Source organism: Dendrobates tinctorius, unplaced genomic scaffold (genome assembly GCF_039654945.1).
Source record: "Dendrobates tinctorius isolate UK_male_01 unplaced genomic scaffold, ASM3965494v1 ptg000045l, whole genome shotgun sequence".
Classification (NCBI taxonomy): Eukaryota; Metazoa; Chordata; class Amphibia; order Anura; family Dendrobatidae; genus Dendrobates; species Dendrobates tinctorius.
The window spans coordinates 1,248,736-1,264,854 of NW_027361713.1; the positions used below are offsets into that span (position 1 = coordinate 1,248,736).

The 16,119-nt window shown below is 44.0% G+C and overlaps 1 protein-coding gene across 2 annotated transcripts in view; it reads left to right on the forward strand.

The window, feature by feature from the left end:
* The window catches only part of LOC141089275 (uncharacterized), a 157,122-nt gene that overhangs the window by 120,056 nt on the left and 20,947 nt on the right, over nt 1-16,119 (forward strand). Inside the window, exons 4-7 of one of the 2 annotated variants that reach the window (XM_073575577.1) lie at nt 6-115; nt 184-371; nt 475-585; nt 4,031-4,180. In XM_073575577.1, coding sequence (XP_073431678.1) covers nt 6-115; nt 184-371; nt 475-585; nt 4,031-4,180 — 559 coding nt within the window. The remainder of the gene's footprint in view (nt 1-5; nt 116-183; nt 372-474; nt 586-4,030; nt 4,181-16,119) is intronic. The other variant, XM_073575576.1, reaches the window with a different exon arrangement.

A 16,119-nucleotide genomic window follows, 5' to 3' on the forward strand; every position in this document is an offset into this window, starting at 1 on the left:
CTTAGGTCTCTTCAGATCTTCATCTAGCCCAATACTAACTGGTAAATCAAAAGAACCAGAATGCCAGGATGAGACAAACAAACGAACATCTTTGAAAACTCTCCATTCGAAAAGGGTTAGTATAGTCATTATCATGAACAGCTGTAACTTACGCATATTTAGCTAATTAAATTTTCATTGCAGGAGAATTCGGGCATTCAGTATGAACGCAGCAAGGATGTGGTTTGTGGGATCTGTATGGATAAAGTGTATGATAAACAAATTGTGCAAGATCGAGTATTTGGAATTCTGCCTAACTGCAGTCATGCCTATTGTGTTGGCTGTATTAAACGTTGGCGAAAGACTCGAGACTTTCAGCATGAGGTTATTAAGTAAGTCACTACAAAGGTGAATACTACTTGTATTATTTTAAAAACTCAAACCCTCTGGACAAAGTAGAACTTAAGAACAAATGTTTTGTCTTCACCTCAAAAGGGGATGTCCACAGTGCCGTGTGAAGTCAAGTTACTTTATCCCACACAGATACTGGATTGAAGACACTGATGAGAAAGTACAGTTGATTGAGGATTTTAAAGAAAAGACTGGGTAAACGGACACTTTTTTCTATATATGTTTGCATTATTTTGTATAGTAAATGCATTGGTGTTGCATGTTGAACAATCTTCTCAATCCTAAATATTTTTTTTTTTTTTTTTTTGAACAGCCGTATTGGGGATTCCCCCCTCCAAAAAAAAAAAAAAAAAAAAAAAAGTTCAGTGTTTTAGCGTTTTGGTTCTTGGTGTCAAATATGCTGTATAAATGACCTTGCAATGTGATTTGCCAGTTAACTAAAATTACTGATGCCAAACCCCCTAACCTATATTCTCATCCACCCTATTGGGGACTTGAAGCTGTACTGCAATGTATAGTACAAAAACCAGTCACAAACTTAATTTGCTGTTATTTTCTGATAGCAGCATTTGAACAGTTGGCACCTGCTGCTGTAAGAGGCAGATGCTGGCTATGCAACACAGCAATCGACTACCAGGAATGATTCAGGCTCCGTTGCTGTGGCTGCATGAAAACTGGTAAAGGCATTGTGCGTACCATTAAATTTTATCTTCCTCACTTTTTTTTTTTTTTAATGGCTTACTGTTTGTCTGTTTTTGTGTTTTGTTTTTTTTTTTTAGGTTTTGCTGACACCTTGTTTAAAACTTTTTCATTTTGTTTAAAGGTAGTCGTTTGAAAGTGATAACACCCTTCAAATTGTACCAGAAAATGAATTTTCTCCCAGAAAATTATTGCAATTACACGTTCTGTTATGTTTTTTTTCTTTATATGTATTGGAATGACCCAGAAAAAAAGGCAGACTGGACTTTATTTCACAAACACCAAAAAATAGGCCTGATAATTGTTGGCACCTTTTCAAAATTGTGGTTAAACAACTTTGTTTCAAGCATGTGATACTTATTCAAACTCACCTGTGGCAAGTAACAAGTGTGGTCAACATGAAAATCATACCTGAAACCTGATAAGGGGAGAAGTTTACTCAATGTTTGGTGCAAAGCAGTAGCGTAGCTACTGAGGTGGCAGAGGGGGCACACCGAGCTACGCTACTTTAACTGTATCGGCGTGCACAGCGTGCCCATACAGTTACATTCTGCGGCAGAGCAGGGAGAATCGATCTCCCTACTCTGCCGCCCAGCCGCTATGGGCCCCTGAGAAGGCGGTGGGTGGCTCTGGTGCCAGCAGGTGCCCCCCCACCTCATAGCCAGCAATGTCGTCCTGGGCTATTCTGTGCGCACAGGACCTGTGATGAGGTCACAGGAGGGGCAGAGTCAGGGGGGTCACATGATCGAGGGCTTCAGCGGCTGCAGGGCTCTGCTATACTGGTTGTCATGGTGCTGGATGAGGTGCAGTAAGTTTGTGTGGGGTCAGGAGGGGTTTACTGGGTGGATGTAGCAGAGCTGTGTGTGTGTATGAGGTGTACAGAGCGGAGCCGTGTGTGTAGAAGGTGTACGGAGCAGAGATAAGCATGCATGAGGTGTACAGAGGAGCTGAGCTGCATGTGTATGGGGTTAGCGGAGCTGTTTGTGTGCGGAGCCAAGTGTGCACGGGGTGTACGGAGCAGAGCCGTGTGTGTACAAGGTGTTGGGAGCAGAGCCGCATGTGTACGGTGCGGAGCCAGGTGTGTACAAGGTGTATGGAGCGGAGCCGCATTTGTACAACGTGTACGTGGCAGAGACGTGTGTACGGAACAGAGCCACATGTGTACAAGGTGTGCGGAGCAGAGCCGTGTGTGTGTATAGGGGGTATCAGGTGCAGTAATAGGGACACATACGGCAGCAGAGGCTCAGTATTGGGGTATCAGGTGCAGTAATAGGGACACATACGGCAGAGGCTCAGTATTAGTTATCAGGTGCAGTAATAGGGACAGATACGGCAGCAGCGTCTCAGCATTGGGGTATCAGGTGCAGTAATAGGGACACATACGGCAGCAGCGGCTCAGCATTGGGGTATCAGGTGCAGTAATAGGGACACATATGGCAGCAGCGGCTCAGCATTGGGGTATCAGCAGGATGAGGGGTTGGGGATACATGGTGATGGGGCTGGAATATGAGAAGTGAAACCTGTCGTCGTATTCTCTGTAGCCGAGTCCTGGCTAAAGGAGTTGTCATGTCGGTCTGGGCCAGATGGAAAAGACGTGAAAAGTGACAGTTCATCAGAAAGAACGTCAGTGGTAAGACACCAAATATAACTGTGCAGTAATCACATATGTTTTGTAGGACTGGTATTTACCACTGACCATATTGCGGTAATATCCATGTTGGTCTTTATATAGGGATTATTTTCAGTAACATCGCAGTCATCTCCTACATCCACTATTAGGGTGCGTCACCGAGTTGTAATCAGTTACCTAGTTAGGGGCCCACTTAGAAGTTTTGCCCCCCCCCCCCCCCCCTGAACCGAAACCCTAGCTGTGCCTCTGGTGCAAAGAGAAGAGAACTGTCTGAGGACTTGTAACCTTGAGAGAGCTTGTAACGCAATGAACAGTCTACAGAGATGTTGATATTCCTTTGACCACAGTGTGCAACATAATCTAGACATTTACAACCCATGGCACTGTAGCTAATCTCACTAGATATGAATGGCGGAGAAAAACTGCTAAAAGATTGCAACACAGGATAGTCTGGATGGTGGATAAGCAGATCCAAAGCAATTCAAGCTTTCCTGCAGACATTTGAATTAATTTAAATGCTATGGCAGAAGACTCGGGAGGACCCCACTGCTGTCAAGAATAAAAAAAAAGCTAGACTACCATTTACCAAAATGTACAAAAGCAAGCCAAAATCCTCCTAGATAAGCATCTTGCAGATAGATGAGACCATGATGGAGCTTTGTGCTAAATCACATCATTCCGCTGTGCACTGAAAACGGAATGAGGCCTACAAAGAAAAGAACACAGTACCTACAGTCAAATATGGTGCATGTTCAAAGAGGTTTTGCAGTTATATTTCTGCTTCTGGCACTCGTCTCAGTGTCAAAACTTGGTTTGTGTCCTAAGTCATGGGTTTTCCAACAGGACAATGACCCCAAACTTCAAGAAGCACCCAGAAATGGATGGAAACAAAACAATGGAGAGTTCAGAAGTGGCCAGCAATTAGTCCGGATCTAAATCCCTATTGAACACCTGTGGAGAGATCTTAAAATTGCTACTGAGAGATGGCAAATGTAGGAGACATGGAGCAGTTTGTAAGAGAAGTGAGGTCCAAAATTGCAGTTGAGGTGTAATAAGCTTGCTGATGGTTATAGGAATCTATTGCAGTTACTGATTTAAAAGAGTGTGCAACCAAATATTAAATTCAGGGTGCCAACACATATATAATTGCAATAATTTTCTGGAACAATTTCAAGGATGCCAAACACTTTCGGCCAAGACTGTGTGTTGGGTGAAATTCCCAGATTATTGGACTGCTTCTACTTGTCACCTTTTTTATAGCATTGAGTGTGTTTGGAGAACCTGCCGTTTTGAAGATGACTCTTAATTCAGCCTTTCTTCTGCAGTAAGATCCGCTGCCGATTCTTTGCTAGGAGCAATGGGTACTGCCCTTTTAAATCTGAATGTATCTATCTACACGATTTGCCACATGGTCAGCTACAGAGAAAGAGGCAACAAAGAAGGGCTAGTGCCTCTGCGCTGGTGAGAATACCTTATGTTTTTAATTATATAGGACTGCGGATGTAGCATTCTTTCATAGGGCTGTTATGGTGACTACTAGACTTTATCAAACTGTGCACTAAACTATAGTGTCTTGTATATAATTTATCATTTTAAACAAACTCCACCAATATAGCCTTGTTTATATTATAACCTACAAGATGGTTCTACAAAAGGGCAGAATGTATCAAATCCCAAGGGTTTTCAGTTCTATCTGTTAATAATCTGTATTTGCCAACTCTACAGTATATGGTATTGCTGCAGTCTTCACAACCTGTATAATAAAACTAACTTTTTTTAATTGCATGGTGAACATAAAATGCAGCAATTGCTAATGGAATTGCTTCACCTCAAGTAACGTCTTAATTTTCCATGTATCATAATGTATTTATAATGTATAGCAAGATCACAAACTACTGTATGTGTATACCATTGCTTTGACAGATGTGCATAATGTCTGGCATCTTGAACTATGAGCAAAAAAGTTTTTGCACCCCAATGGTGCATCTTTAAATAAGAATCCCTCAAAAATCCTCTCCACTCCTCCACATGCCAGCTAACTAGTCCAGCCTGTTGTCAGAACTGCATGCTTAATACATTTAAACATGTTTTTAGAAAGAACAGTCGTTCTGCGCGGACAGAGTCCCTTTAGTTCTTGCAGTAACAAGTACAGGCACTCGGTGCACCATTGTCATGGCTAAGGCTACTTTCACACTTGCTTTTTTGCAGTGCGTTTTTTGCGCAAAAAAAAGCATGGAAAAAACGCATACAAGCGCTAGTGCGTTTGCTTTTTTTTCCACATTGTTTGTCCTCACCCAAAAAAAACAAACAAATAACAATCTGGCAACACACACAACCAATGGGATGTCAGTGTCGGTGTGGTATGTTACTATATAGACCCTATCTACAGTATTCTTCACATTTGCTTGATTGTTCTCGTGTCAACATGGATTTGCGCTGGAAGAGTTTTCACTTCAATTTGGATTTGGACATCGCGATGGCTCATGCTTATGCAGTTGCTTGCCATGAACAAAGGAAGAGAGAGGCAGCGAAGACGGCAGCGGCGGCGTATGTGGATACATCCGATTGTTGAACTCTGGGAGAGCCGTGGGGCATACCACACCCTCTACAGTGAGCTACAAGCAAACCCGGAGAAATTTACAGATTATATCCGGATGTCCCAAGAAAGCTTCAGGGATTTGCCTGCTCGTGTCCAAGAATCCATCCGGAGACAGGACACAGCTCCGTCATGCGATTCCTCCTGAGGAACGGCTACTGGTGACATTGCGGTACGTAATATTTAAAAACCAAGGGGTGGGGTCTGATTTTTTTTTTTTTTTAATGTACTATTCAAAACCATGGCTAATTATTTTTCGTGAATGTACTAATTTTATTTTATAGTTTTACAAAACCATATACAGAAATATTAATTTTACTTCTTTCGCTGTTTCGCAGATTCCTGGTGACTGGAGAAACCCTATCTTCACTACACTTCCAGTACCGTATTGGAATCTCTACCTTGTCTGGAATTGTTGCGGACACCTGCCGGGCTCTCTGGAATGTTCTTTGTCCAGAATTTATGCCCCTGCCCACCGCTGAAAAGTGGATGGAAATTGCTGACAAATTCTGGACAGTCTGCCATTTCCCCAACTGTTTGGGAGCTGTTGATGGTAAACACATACGGCTCATCAAACCCAAAAGAACTGGATCTGAGCTCAACGATCACTGGGTTTTGGCCGTTGCAGCTGAAAAGAGGAAATCGGAAAACCAGGGGAAGAGTCTTGAGGAGATCATTTGCATATTCCCAGTGCCTTCTGGGATAAGTGAAGAGTCTCCGCGAGCTCAACGATCACTGGGTTTTGGCCGTTGCAGCTGAAAAGAGGAAATCGGAAAACCAGGGGAAGAGTCTTGAGGAGATCATTTGCATATTCCCAGTGCCTTCTGGGATAAGTGAAGAGTCTCCGCGAGCTCAACGATCACTGGGTTTTGGCCGTTGCAGCTGAAAAGAGGAAATCGGAAAACCAGGGGAAGAGTCTTGAGGAGATCATTTGCATATTCCCAGTGCCTTCTGGGATAAGTGAAGAGTCTCCGCGAGCTCAACGATCACTGGGTTTTGGCCGTTGCAGCTGAAAAGAGGAAATCGGAAAACCAGGGGAAGAGTCTTGAGGAGATCATTTGCATATTCCCAGTGCCTTCTGGGATAAGTGAAGAGTCTCCGCGAGCTCAACGATCACTGGGTTTTGGCCGTTGCAGCTGAAAAGAGGAAATCGGAAAACCAGGGGAAGAGTCTTGAGGAGATCATTTGCATATTCCCAGTGCCTTCTGGGATAAGTGAAGAGTCTCCGCGAGCTCAACGATCACTGGGTTTTGGCCGTTGCAGCTGAAAAGAGGAAATCGGAAAACCAGGGGAAGAGTCTTGAGGAGATCATTTGCATATTCCCAGTGCCTTCTGGGATAAGTGAAGAGTCTCCGCGAGCTCAACGATCACTGGGTTTTGGCCGTTGCAGCTGAAAAGAGGAAATCGGAAAACCAGGGGAAGAGTCTTGAGGAGATCATTTGCATATTCCCAGTGCCTTCTGGGATAAGTGAAGAGTCTCCGCGAGCTCAACGATCACTGGGTTTTGGCCGTTGCAGCTGAAAAGAGGAAATCGGAAAACCAGGGGAAGAGTCTTGAGGAGATCATTTGCATATTCCCAGTGCCTTCTGGGATAAGTGAAGAGTCTCCGCGAGCTCAACGATCACTGGGTTTTGGCCGTTGCAGCTGAAAAGAGGAAATCGGAAAACCAGGGGAAGAGTCTTGAGGAGATCATTTGCATATTCCCAGTGCCTTCTGGGATAAGTGAAGAGTCTCCGCGAGCTCAACGATCACTGGGTTTTGGCCGTTGCAGCTGAAAAGAGGAAATCGGAAAACCAGGGGAAGAGTCTTGAGGAGATCATTTGCATATTCCCAGTGCCTTCTGGGATAAGTGAAGAGTCTCCGCGAGCTCAACGATCACTGGGTTTTGGCCGTTGCAGCTGAAAAGAGGAAATCGGAAAACCAGGGGAAGAGTCTTGAGGAGATCATTTGCATATTCCCAGTGCCTTCTGGGATAAGTGAAGAGTCTCCGCGAGCTCAACGATCACTGGGTTTTGGCCGTTGCAGCTGAAAAGAGGAAATCGGAAAACCAGGGGAAGAGTCTTGAGGAGATCATTTGCATATTCCCAGTGCCTTCTGGGATAAGTGAAGAGTCTCCGCGAGCTCAACGATCACTGGGTTTTGGCCGTTGCAGCTGAAAAGAGGAAATCGGAAAACCAGGGGAAGAGTCTTGAGGAGATCATTTGCATATTCCCAGTGCCTTCTGGGATAAGTGAAGAGTCTCCGCGAGCTCAACGATCACTGGGTTTTGGCCGTTGCAGCTGAAAAGAGGAAATCGGAAAACCAGGGGAAGAGTCTTGAGGAGATCATTTGCATATTCCCAGTGCCTTCTGGGATAAGTGAAGAGTCTCCGCGAGCTCAACGATCACTGGGTTTTGGCCGTTGCAGCTGAAAAGAGGAAATCGGAAAACCAGGGGAAGAGTCTTGAGGAGATCATTTGCATATTCCCAGTGCCTTCTGGGATAAGTGAAGAGTCTCCGCGAGCTCAACGATCACTGGGTTTTGGCCGTTGCAGCTGAAAAGAGGAAATCGGAAAACCAGGGGAAGAGTCTTGAGGAGATCATTTGCATATTCCCAGTGCCTTCTGGGATAAGTGAAGAGTCTCCGCGAGCTCAACGATCACTGGGTTTTGGCCGTTGCAGCTGAAAAGAGGAAATCGGAAAACCAGGGGAAGAGTCTTGAGGAGATCATTTGCATATTCCCAGTGCCTTCTGGGATAAGTGAAGAGTCTCCGCGAGCTCAACGATCACTGGGTTTTGGCCGTTGCAGCTGAAAAGAGGAAATCGGAAAACCAGGGGAAGAGTCTTGAGGAGATCATTTGCATATTCCCAGTGCCTTCTGGGATAAGTGAAGAGTCTCCGCGAGCTCAACGATCACTGGGTTTTGGCCGTTGCAGCTGAAAAGAGGAAATCGGAAAACCAGGGGAAGAGTCTTGAGGAGATCATTTGCATATTCCCAGTGCCTTCTGGGATAAGTGAAGAGTCTCCGCGAGCTCAACGATCACTGGGTTTTGGCCGTTGCAGCTGAAAAGAGGAAATCGGAAAACCAGGGGAAGAGTCTTGAGGAGATCATTTGCATATTCCCAGTGCCTTCTGGGATAAGTGAAGAGTCTCCGCGAGCTCAACGATCACTGGGTTTTGGCCGTTGCAGCTGAAAAGAGGAAATCGGAAAAACCGCGCGCCTATCGGCGCGCGAATCTGGGCTCATCTTTCATCGTTTTTAAGAAATCTCAAGATGGAAGAGGCCAGGAGCCATTTGGTGAGCTGCATTTCTTGCTACATGTTCACAGACTTACCAGTGGAAAAGCCAAACTTCACATGCCACAAATGCAAGCTTGTGTCTCTGTTGGAGGAAAAGTTGCAAAATCTCGAAGAGAGGTTAGCTACGTTGAAGATCATTAAGGAAGGTGAAGAGTTCTTGGACAGAGCAGAATTATCTCTTCATGTTACAGAAAGAGAAGAAATTCGAAGTGCACCTGAAGAAACAGAGGAATGGAGACATGTGACCCAGAGAAGCAGGAGGATCAGGAGGCAGTCAGCACCCATACTGCTCAGGAACCAGTACCAGGCTCTCACGCAGGAAAACAATGAAGAAATACATCAGGATAAGACTTTGCCAACAAGCAGCAACCTTGTACGCCTTCAGAGTCCTCCTGGATGGAGAAAGAAAAATGTTGTGAAGAAGAACCTGAGAGTGGTGGTCATGGGGGATTCCCTGTTGAGAGGAACTGAGGCCGCTATCTGCAGACCGGATATAACTTCAAGAGAAATGTGTTGTCTTCCAGGTGCAAAAATTAAAGATGTGTCTGACAGGATATCAGGACTCTTCAGACCTACAGATGACTACCCATTCCTGCTACTACATGTGGGGACAAATGACACTGCAAGAAACGACCTGGAAACCATCTGCATAGACTTTGAAGACTTAGGCAAGAAAGTGAAAGAACTGGGAGCGCAGGTGGTCTTCTCTTCCATCCTCCCAGTGGATGGCCATGGAACAAGGAGGTGGAATAAGATTCTGCAGGTGAATAACTGGCTACGTCGATGGTGCCGTCAGCAACGATTTGGATTTCTGGATCACGGAGTGAACTACTTATACGATGGACTACTTGCTAGAGATGGGGTGCACCTTACGAAGACTGGAAAACATGTATTTGGAAGTCGCCTTGCTACACTTGTAAGGAGAGCTTTAAACTAGAACAACATGGGAAGGGAAGCAAAAGACCAGAAAAAGCCATACACCTGACAAATGCTATTGAGAACTCTGCTATTAGAAGTGGAAAGGAAGAACAAAGACGAAAGAATCTAATTAATAAAAATATTGGAGAAAGAGAAACCAATCACAAACTAAAATGTTTCTATACTAATGCACAAAGCATGGGCAACAAACAAGGAGAATTGGAACTACTAACACAGGAAAAGAAATATGATGTCATTGGAATCACTGAAACTTGGTGGGACAATACACATGATTGGAATACAAGACTAGAAGGATACAACTTATTTGCAAGAAACAGACTTGATAAACGAGGAGGGGGTGTCGCATTGTATGTTAGAAACGCGTATATCTGCACAGAGATTGAAGCTTCAGAGACTGGGAGTTCTGTGGAAACTGTTTGGGTAAGAATACAAGGACAGAACAATGGAAAGGACACCATTGTAGGCATTTACTACAGGCCGCCTGTGCAAGCTGAAGCTATGGATGAACTCTTTATGCATCAAATGGCCAAGTTCTCCAAAAAATATGACATAGTTGTCATGGGAGATTTCAACTATCCAGACATTTGTTGGGAATCTCTCTCAGGCAAAACTAACAGGTCAAGGAAATTCTTATCCTCTCTTGCTGACAACTTTATCTTCCAAAAGGTAGGGGAGAAAACAAGGGGAACTGCTACCTTGGATCTAATCCTTATAAACAGGGAGGAAATGGTTGAGGAGGTAAAAGTGGCTGGGACCCTAGGAGGTAGCGACCATGCTATTTTAGAATTTTGGATAACTAGAGGCGGAAGACCTGTGAAGACTCAGACATCAAGGTTAGATTTCAGAAAGGCAGATTTTAAGGGATTCAGAAAGAGAATTGGAGGGATCCAATGGCTGGATATCCTTAAAGACAAAAATGTCCAGGAAGGATGGGAAATCTTGAAAAATGAAATTCTCAAAGCACAGTTGTTAACAATTCCGAAAAGAGGGAAGAATAGGAAGCAGTTAAGGAAACCAGGATGGATGAACACAGAACTTAAGCACATGCTAAAAAGGAAGAAAAAAATGTTTATAAAATGGAAAGAGGGAGGCATATCTAAAGAAGAATATAATGCTGTCTGCAGAACCTGCAGGGCACAAATCAGATTATCTAAAGCTGAAAATGAATTGAGGCTTGCAAGAGATGTCAAAAGCAATAATAAAGGATTTTGGGGATATGTCAAAAGTAAAAGAAAAGTCAAAGATGCTATAGGATTTTTACAGGATGAAAATGATGAAATGGTAAGACAGGATGTTGAGAAGGCTGAACTTTTTAAATTCCTATTTTGCATCTGTTTTCTCTCAGAAAGGAAATGTAACATCAACTGTTATTCACTGTCCTATTAAGGGAATAGAAGAATCCAGGATATCTATAAACAGAAAGATAGTGAGGAAACACTTAGCTAGCCTAAATGAATTCAAGTCTCCAGGTCCAGATGAATTACACCCCAGAGTACTGAAGGAGATAGCAGAAGAAATTTTTGAACCCCTCTCTATAATCTTTGAAAATTCTTGGAGAGCAGGAGAAGTGCCAGAAGACTGGAGAAGAGCAAATGTTGTTCCTATCTTCAAAAAGGGGAAGAAGGTGGACCCAGGTAACTATAGGCCGGTGAGTCTGACTTCTATACCAGGAAAGATCTTTGAACAAATTATTAAACAACATGTATGTCAATACCTGGATAAGAATGAAGTGATTAAACAGAGTCAGCATGGGTTTGTAACTAATAAGTCATGTCAGACTAACTTAATTTCCTTCTATGACGGTATCACTGATTGGGTGGATCAAGGAAATGCTGTAGATATAGTATATCTTGACTTCAGCAACGCATTTGACAAAGTCTCTTATACAATCCTTATTGAAAAAATGATTAAGTATGGAATGGACAAGGCAACTGTTAGGTGGATTCATAACTGGCTTAGTGATCGGACCCAAAGAGTGGTCGTAAATGGCTGCACATCCAGTTGGAAGAATGTCTCAAGTGGGGTACCACAGGGCTCTGTCCTGGGCCCTGTATTGTTCAACATCTTTATCAACGATTTAGATGAAGGAATTGAGGGTAAACTGATTAAATTTGCTGATGACACAAAGCTAGGAGGGATAGCTAATACTAGAGAAGAGAGAGAGAGGATTCAAAAAGATTTAAATAAACTGGAGAAGTGGGCAGCAACTAACAGAATGGTTTTTAACAGGGAGAAATGCAAAGTACTACATCTGGGCAATAAAAATGGAAAAAACATATATAGAATGGGAGGAATAGGGCTAAGTGACAGCACATGTGAAAAAGACTTGGGTATACTAATAGATCACAGACTGAATATGAGTCAACAGTGTGATGCAGCAGCAAAAAAGGCAAATGCAATTCTAGGATGTATTAACAGAAGCATACAGTCTAGATCACGTGAAGTCATTATTTCCCTCTACTCCTCTTTGGTCAGACCTCATCTGGAATATTGTGTCCAGTTTTGGGCACCACATTTTAAAAAAGACATCAACAAACTGGAGCAAGTTCAGAAAAGAGCGACCAGAATGGTGACCGGTCTGCAAACCCTGTCTTATGAGGAAAGGTTGCAGGATTTGGGAATGTTTAGTTTGCAAAAGAGAAGACTGAGAGGAGACTTAATAGCTGTCTACAAATATCTAAAGGGCTGTCACATTGTAGAAGGATCAACTTTATTCTCATTTGCACAAGGAAAGACTAGAAGCAATGGGATGAAACTGAATGGGAGGAGACACAGATTAGATATTAGAAAAAACTTTTTGACAGAGTGATCAATGAGTGGAACAGGCTGCCACGAGAAGTGGTGAGTTCTCCTTCAATGGAAGTCTTCAAACAGAGGCTGGACAGACATCTGACTGGGATGATTTAGCGAATCCTGCTTTGAGCAGGGGGTTGGACCAGATGGCCCATGAGGTCCCTTCCAACTCTACGATTCTATGATTCTATGATTCTACTATAATTACAAAAAGTACTTCTCAATAGTACAGTGGACATTGGAGCATTTGGCCGTGGTAATGACTCACAGGCTTTTAAAAACTCAGACATGGGCCGGAGGTTGTATGGCAACCAATTTAATTTCCCTATGCCACGGCCTCTTCCTCACACCGAAGCTCCGCCACTGCCCTTTGTAATGGTTGGGGATGAGGCTTTTCAAATGTGCGCAAATTTACTGAAACCCTACCCCAGCTGGGACTTGGACCACACCAAAAAAATATTTAATTACAGGCTGACCAGGGCCAGAAGAACTGTCGAGTGTGCTTTTGGGATTCTTGTCTCCAGATGGCGAATTCTCAGCACAGCCATTAATCTTAAACTTGAAACAGTCAATGAGGTGGTGAAGGCGTGTGTGGTTCTACATCATTTTGTGATGGCTAAAGAGCACCCGACCTTTGAACTCGATGATGCTGCTCCTAACCCATTGCCTGAATTCACTCAGCACCTTCTCAGGTCATCCGTTGAAGTTGGCCAAATGAGGGACCAATTTGCGGCCTACTTTCTCTGATGTAGGACGGGTGCACTGGCAAGATGAAATGTTGTAAGAATGTTTTCGTTTGTGTATGTTAATAAAAAATCTGATTTGATACCAGTACCGAGTGCACTATGTTTTTTACACTCCAATAAAATAAAAAACTTCCCGTGTATACCTGTGAATTCATGATCTCAAACCTGCGCAGGTAACTACACATGAGTTAAAATGCAGCATCGCTAGTCTGCATTAAATATATTGGTACGTAAGCAAAGCTGCAGGTTTAAATATGATGTGTATTAACCAGGCCATGATTGATAAGATTTTTGACATTTTAGCGATTTTGGTAGGATCGGGTTTCATGAAACCAAATTTGTTTCAAATGAAACTTGTCCAACTAGTGGAAAACAAGTAGGAGATTTGTTCAAAACCAAACCACAATGCAAAGAAACTCGCCTTTTTTTTTTTTTTTTTTTTGCCCGAGTTTCACCAGTTTGTGTTTCAGGAAACCAGATCCTAGTCGGTAAAAAGCTAGTTATTATACTAGGCCTTGGTATTTAACATTAACATATGACGTGTATTTTACCCATCAGTAGATTCAACACACAAGAGTGTGTTAATTACAAGGTATATCAATAATCCCCCTTGCCTAGAATCACAATAAGTGAAATGAGGATGGTAAAAACAGCCAATCCTCCAAACACTTTTTATGACACCTTGCAAAGTTTAAGTCACATTGTGTGTATGGCGCAGTGTGTGAGCGGCGCCAAAAACATTAATCAAACTTTGTTATGGTGAACCAGAAATTTTAAATCTATTTTTAACCAGAAAAATTAAAAAAACTTTATTTTTTTTTCTGTGTTTGGGGGCAGATGGTTGCAAGTTGGGGGTGTGCAGGGAAGATGCAGAACTTACAGTTGAAGGTGTTCTAGGGGAAGGGGCAACAAAACTTGTGGGGGAAGGGAGTCCATTTATGGGAATTGAACTAGAAACACTTGGAGGAAAGAGGTTCAGGGACATTGGTCCTAAGTGCTTGTCTCCGTAAACTTGTCTGACTGGACCTACTTGGGCCCAATGCCTGCCTTGATTGATGGCGCCTTGAACTTGGGGCAAATATTGAATGTGGGTCCCCTGTCTGTGGCTGCTGTGGCGGCTGCTGCTGTGGCGGCGGCTGCTCTGTGGTGGCGGTGTCAGTGCTCATCCTTGCAGGAGGACTGGTGGCGGCAGTGATGGTCCACGTTTGCAGAGTGGTGGTGGCAGGGCTACTACATGTTGTAGCGGCAGGGCTGTTCCACGTTTGCGGAGTGGTGGCTGTGCTCAAAGCATGCATGGGGGTGGCGGTGCTCCAGATAGGAGCAGCGCTTTCCATGGTGGTGTTGGTGATGTGACCAGCTGCACTCAGACTTGTGGTGGTGTAACGTGGGTGTCCTGGCTTTGAATAGAGGTGTCCGTGCAGTGGTATGCAGCACAAGTCGGTAGTGAGGTGAAGCCAGTCAATGGTGGCACAGGTGGAAATGACACCACTGACTGCTGCCCGTACCGATTATGCTGCATAGCCTGCAAGAAAACATTGTTGCAGGCCTGCAGCACATTCAGCTGTTGCTCAGGACTAAGGTGTTCCGCCATGCCCTTTTCAATCTTACTAAAAAAAATGGTGCGCTGGTCTGTTGAGGTCGGCCTCCAGACGGTCAAGGCGCTGTTTGACAGAAAGGAAGCGGTGTTCCATGTGGTTAAAACCACGTTCCATGAGTGAAAAACCATTTTCCACTCTGTTGGACAGCGACTTGAGGCTGGCATTAAAGGCCTCGCTCAAGTGCATAAACTCGGGCAAGACATTACTGTCCAAGGCCCTCTGCCGCTGGCGGGTCGTGCCCGCATAACCAGTGGCAGAGACCTGAGACAGGAGAACACCTGATGGACCAGCTTCCTGGTCACCAGCTGTCTGTGTGGCTGACCTGCAAGGTGCTTCCTGGCTGTCGGATGGCTGGGACTGGTCAGAGGACGTCCGATGAAGGACCGCTCCAGGGCCAGGTTGCAGGGTGCTGCTCCAGGTGCTGTGGAAGAAAGGAAAATCATTGCTATCATGCCTTTACAAGAAGCATCAGCTGTGGATTAGAAAAACACAGATTAATAAAAATAAACAAAAAAAATAATACTTACGATCTGGTGGCAAGGACAGGTCTTAGGATCTGCAACGCGTGATAGTATCTGTATCTTGTTCTTGTCCTTGACGCAGATCCACTGCGAACCTGGCCCTCAGCACGAACATCACTGTTGAAGCGGTCCTTGATCGAGCGCCAATGTGTTTGGAGTTTGTCCACTGTTGGAAAAACAAACCAACAACATGTAACAATTGTGTTTGATGCACGACATATGCTATCACTAAACCCAAAGGTGCCATCAAGGACAAAAGTCACTGCGGCATAATACAGCAATACAAAACCCAAAGCAGTCACTGTAGAGCACGGTGACACTGTTGGGTTTCCTGCTAGAATATATCTAGCACGAAACCCAACAGTGCCATTAAGGACAATAGTCACTGCAGCACAATACAGCAATACAATACCCAAAGCAGTCACTGTAGAGCCAGATGACACTGTTGGGTTTCCTGCTAGAATTTATCTAGCACGAAACCCAACAGTGCCATTAAGGACAATAGTCACTGCGGCATAACAGAGCAGGGAAATACATACTAAACGCCTTTTTGGAGGATGCAGTGGCGCTGTCCCAGTCATCCATCAACACTTGCGGCCACCTCATTCCATAGCCGCCGGGTCACCACATTGTCCTTGTTCAGCCGGTCACAGCTGTCCCCCAACGGGGCACGCTCCTGGACCTTGGTGATAAGCTGCTCATTATCCAGGTATACGTCTTCATCCCGTTGTGGAACCTAGACAAAACACATTCATTAGAATATTCAAATTTTGAGTGAATAAAAAGTTACAAAAAAAATCCAGAAAAGATGAAATATAGAAGATAAAAAATAAATAACATTACAAATCATTTGATACATTCCGTATCACCACCGGGACTTTGCTTGGCTGCTCCTGCTGTTCGCCCTCAGTAGTCACGTCCGCAGATGA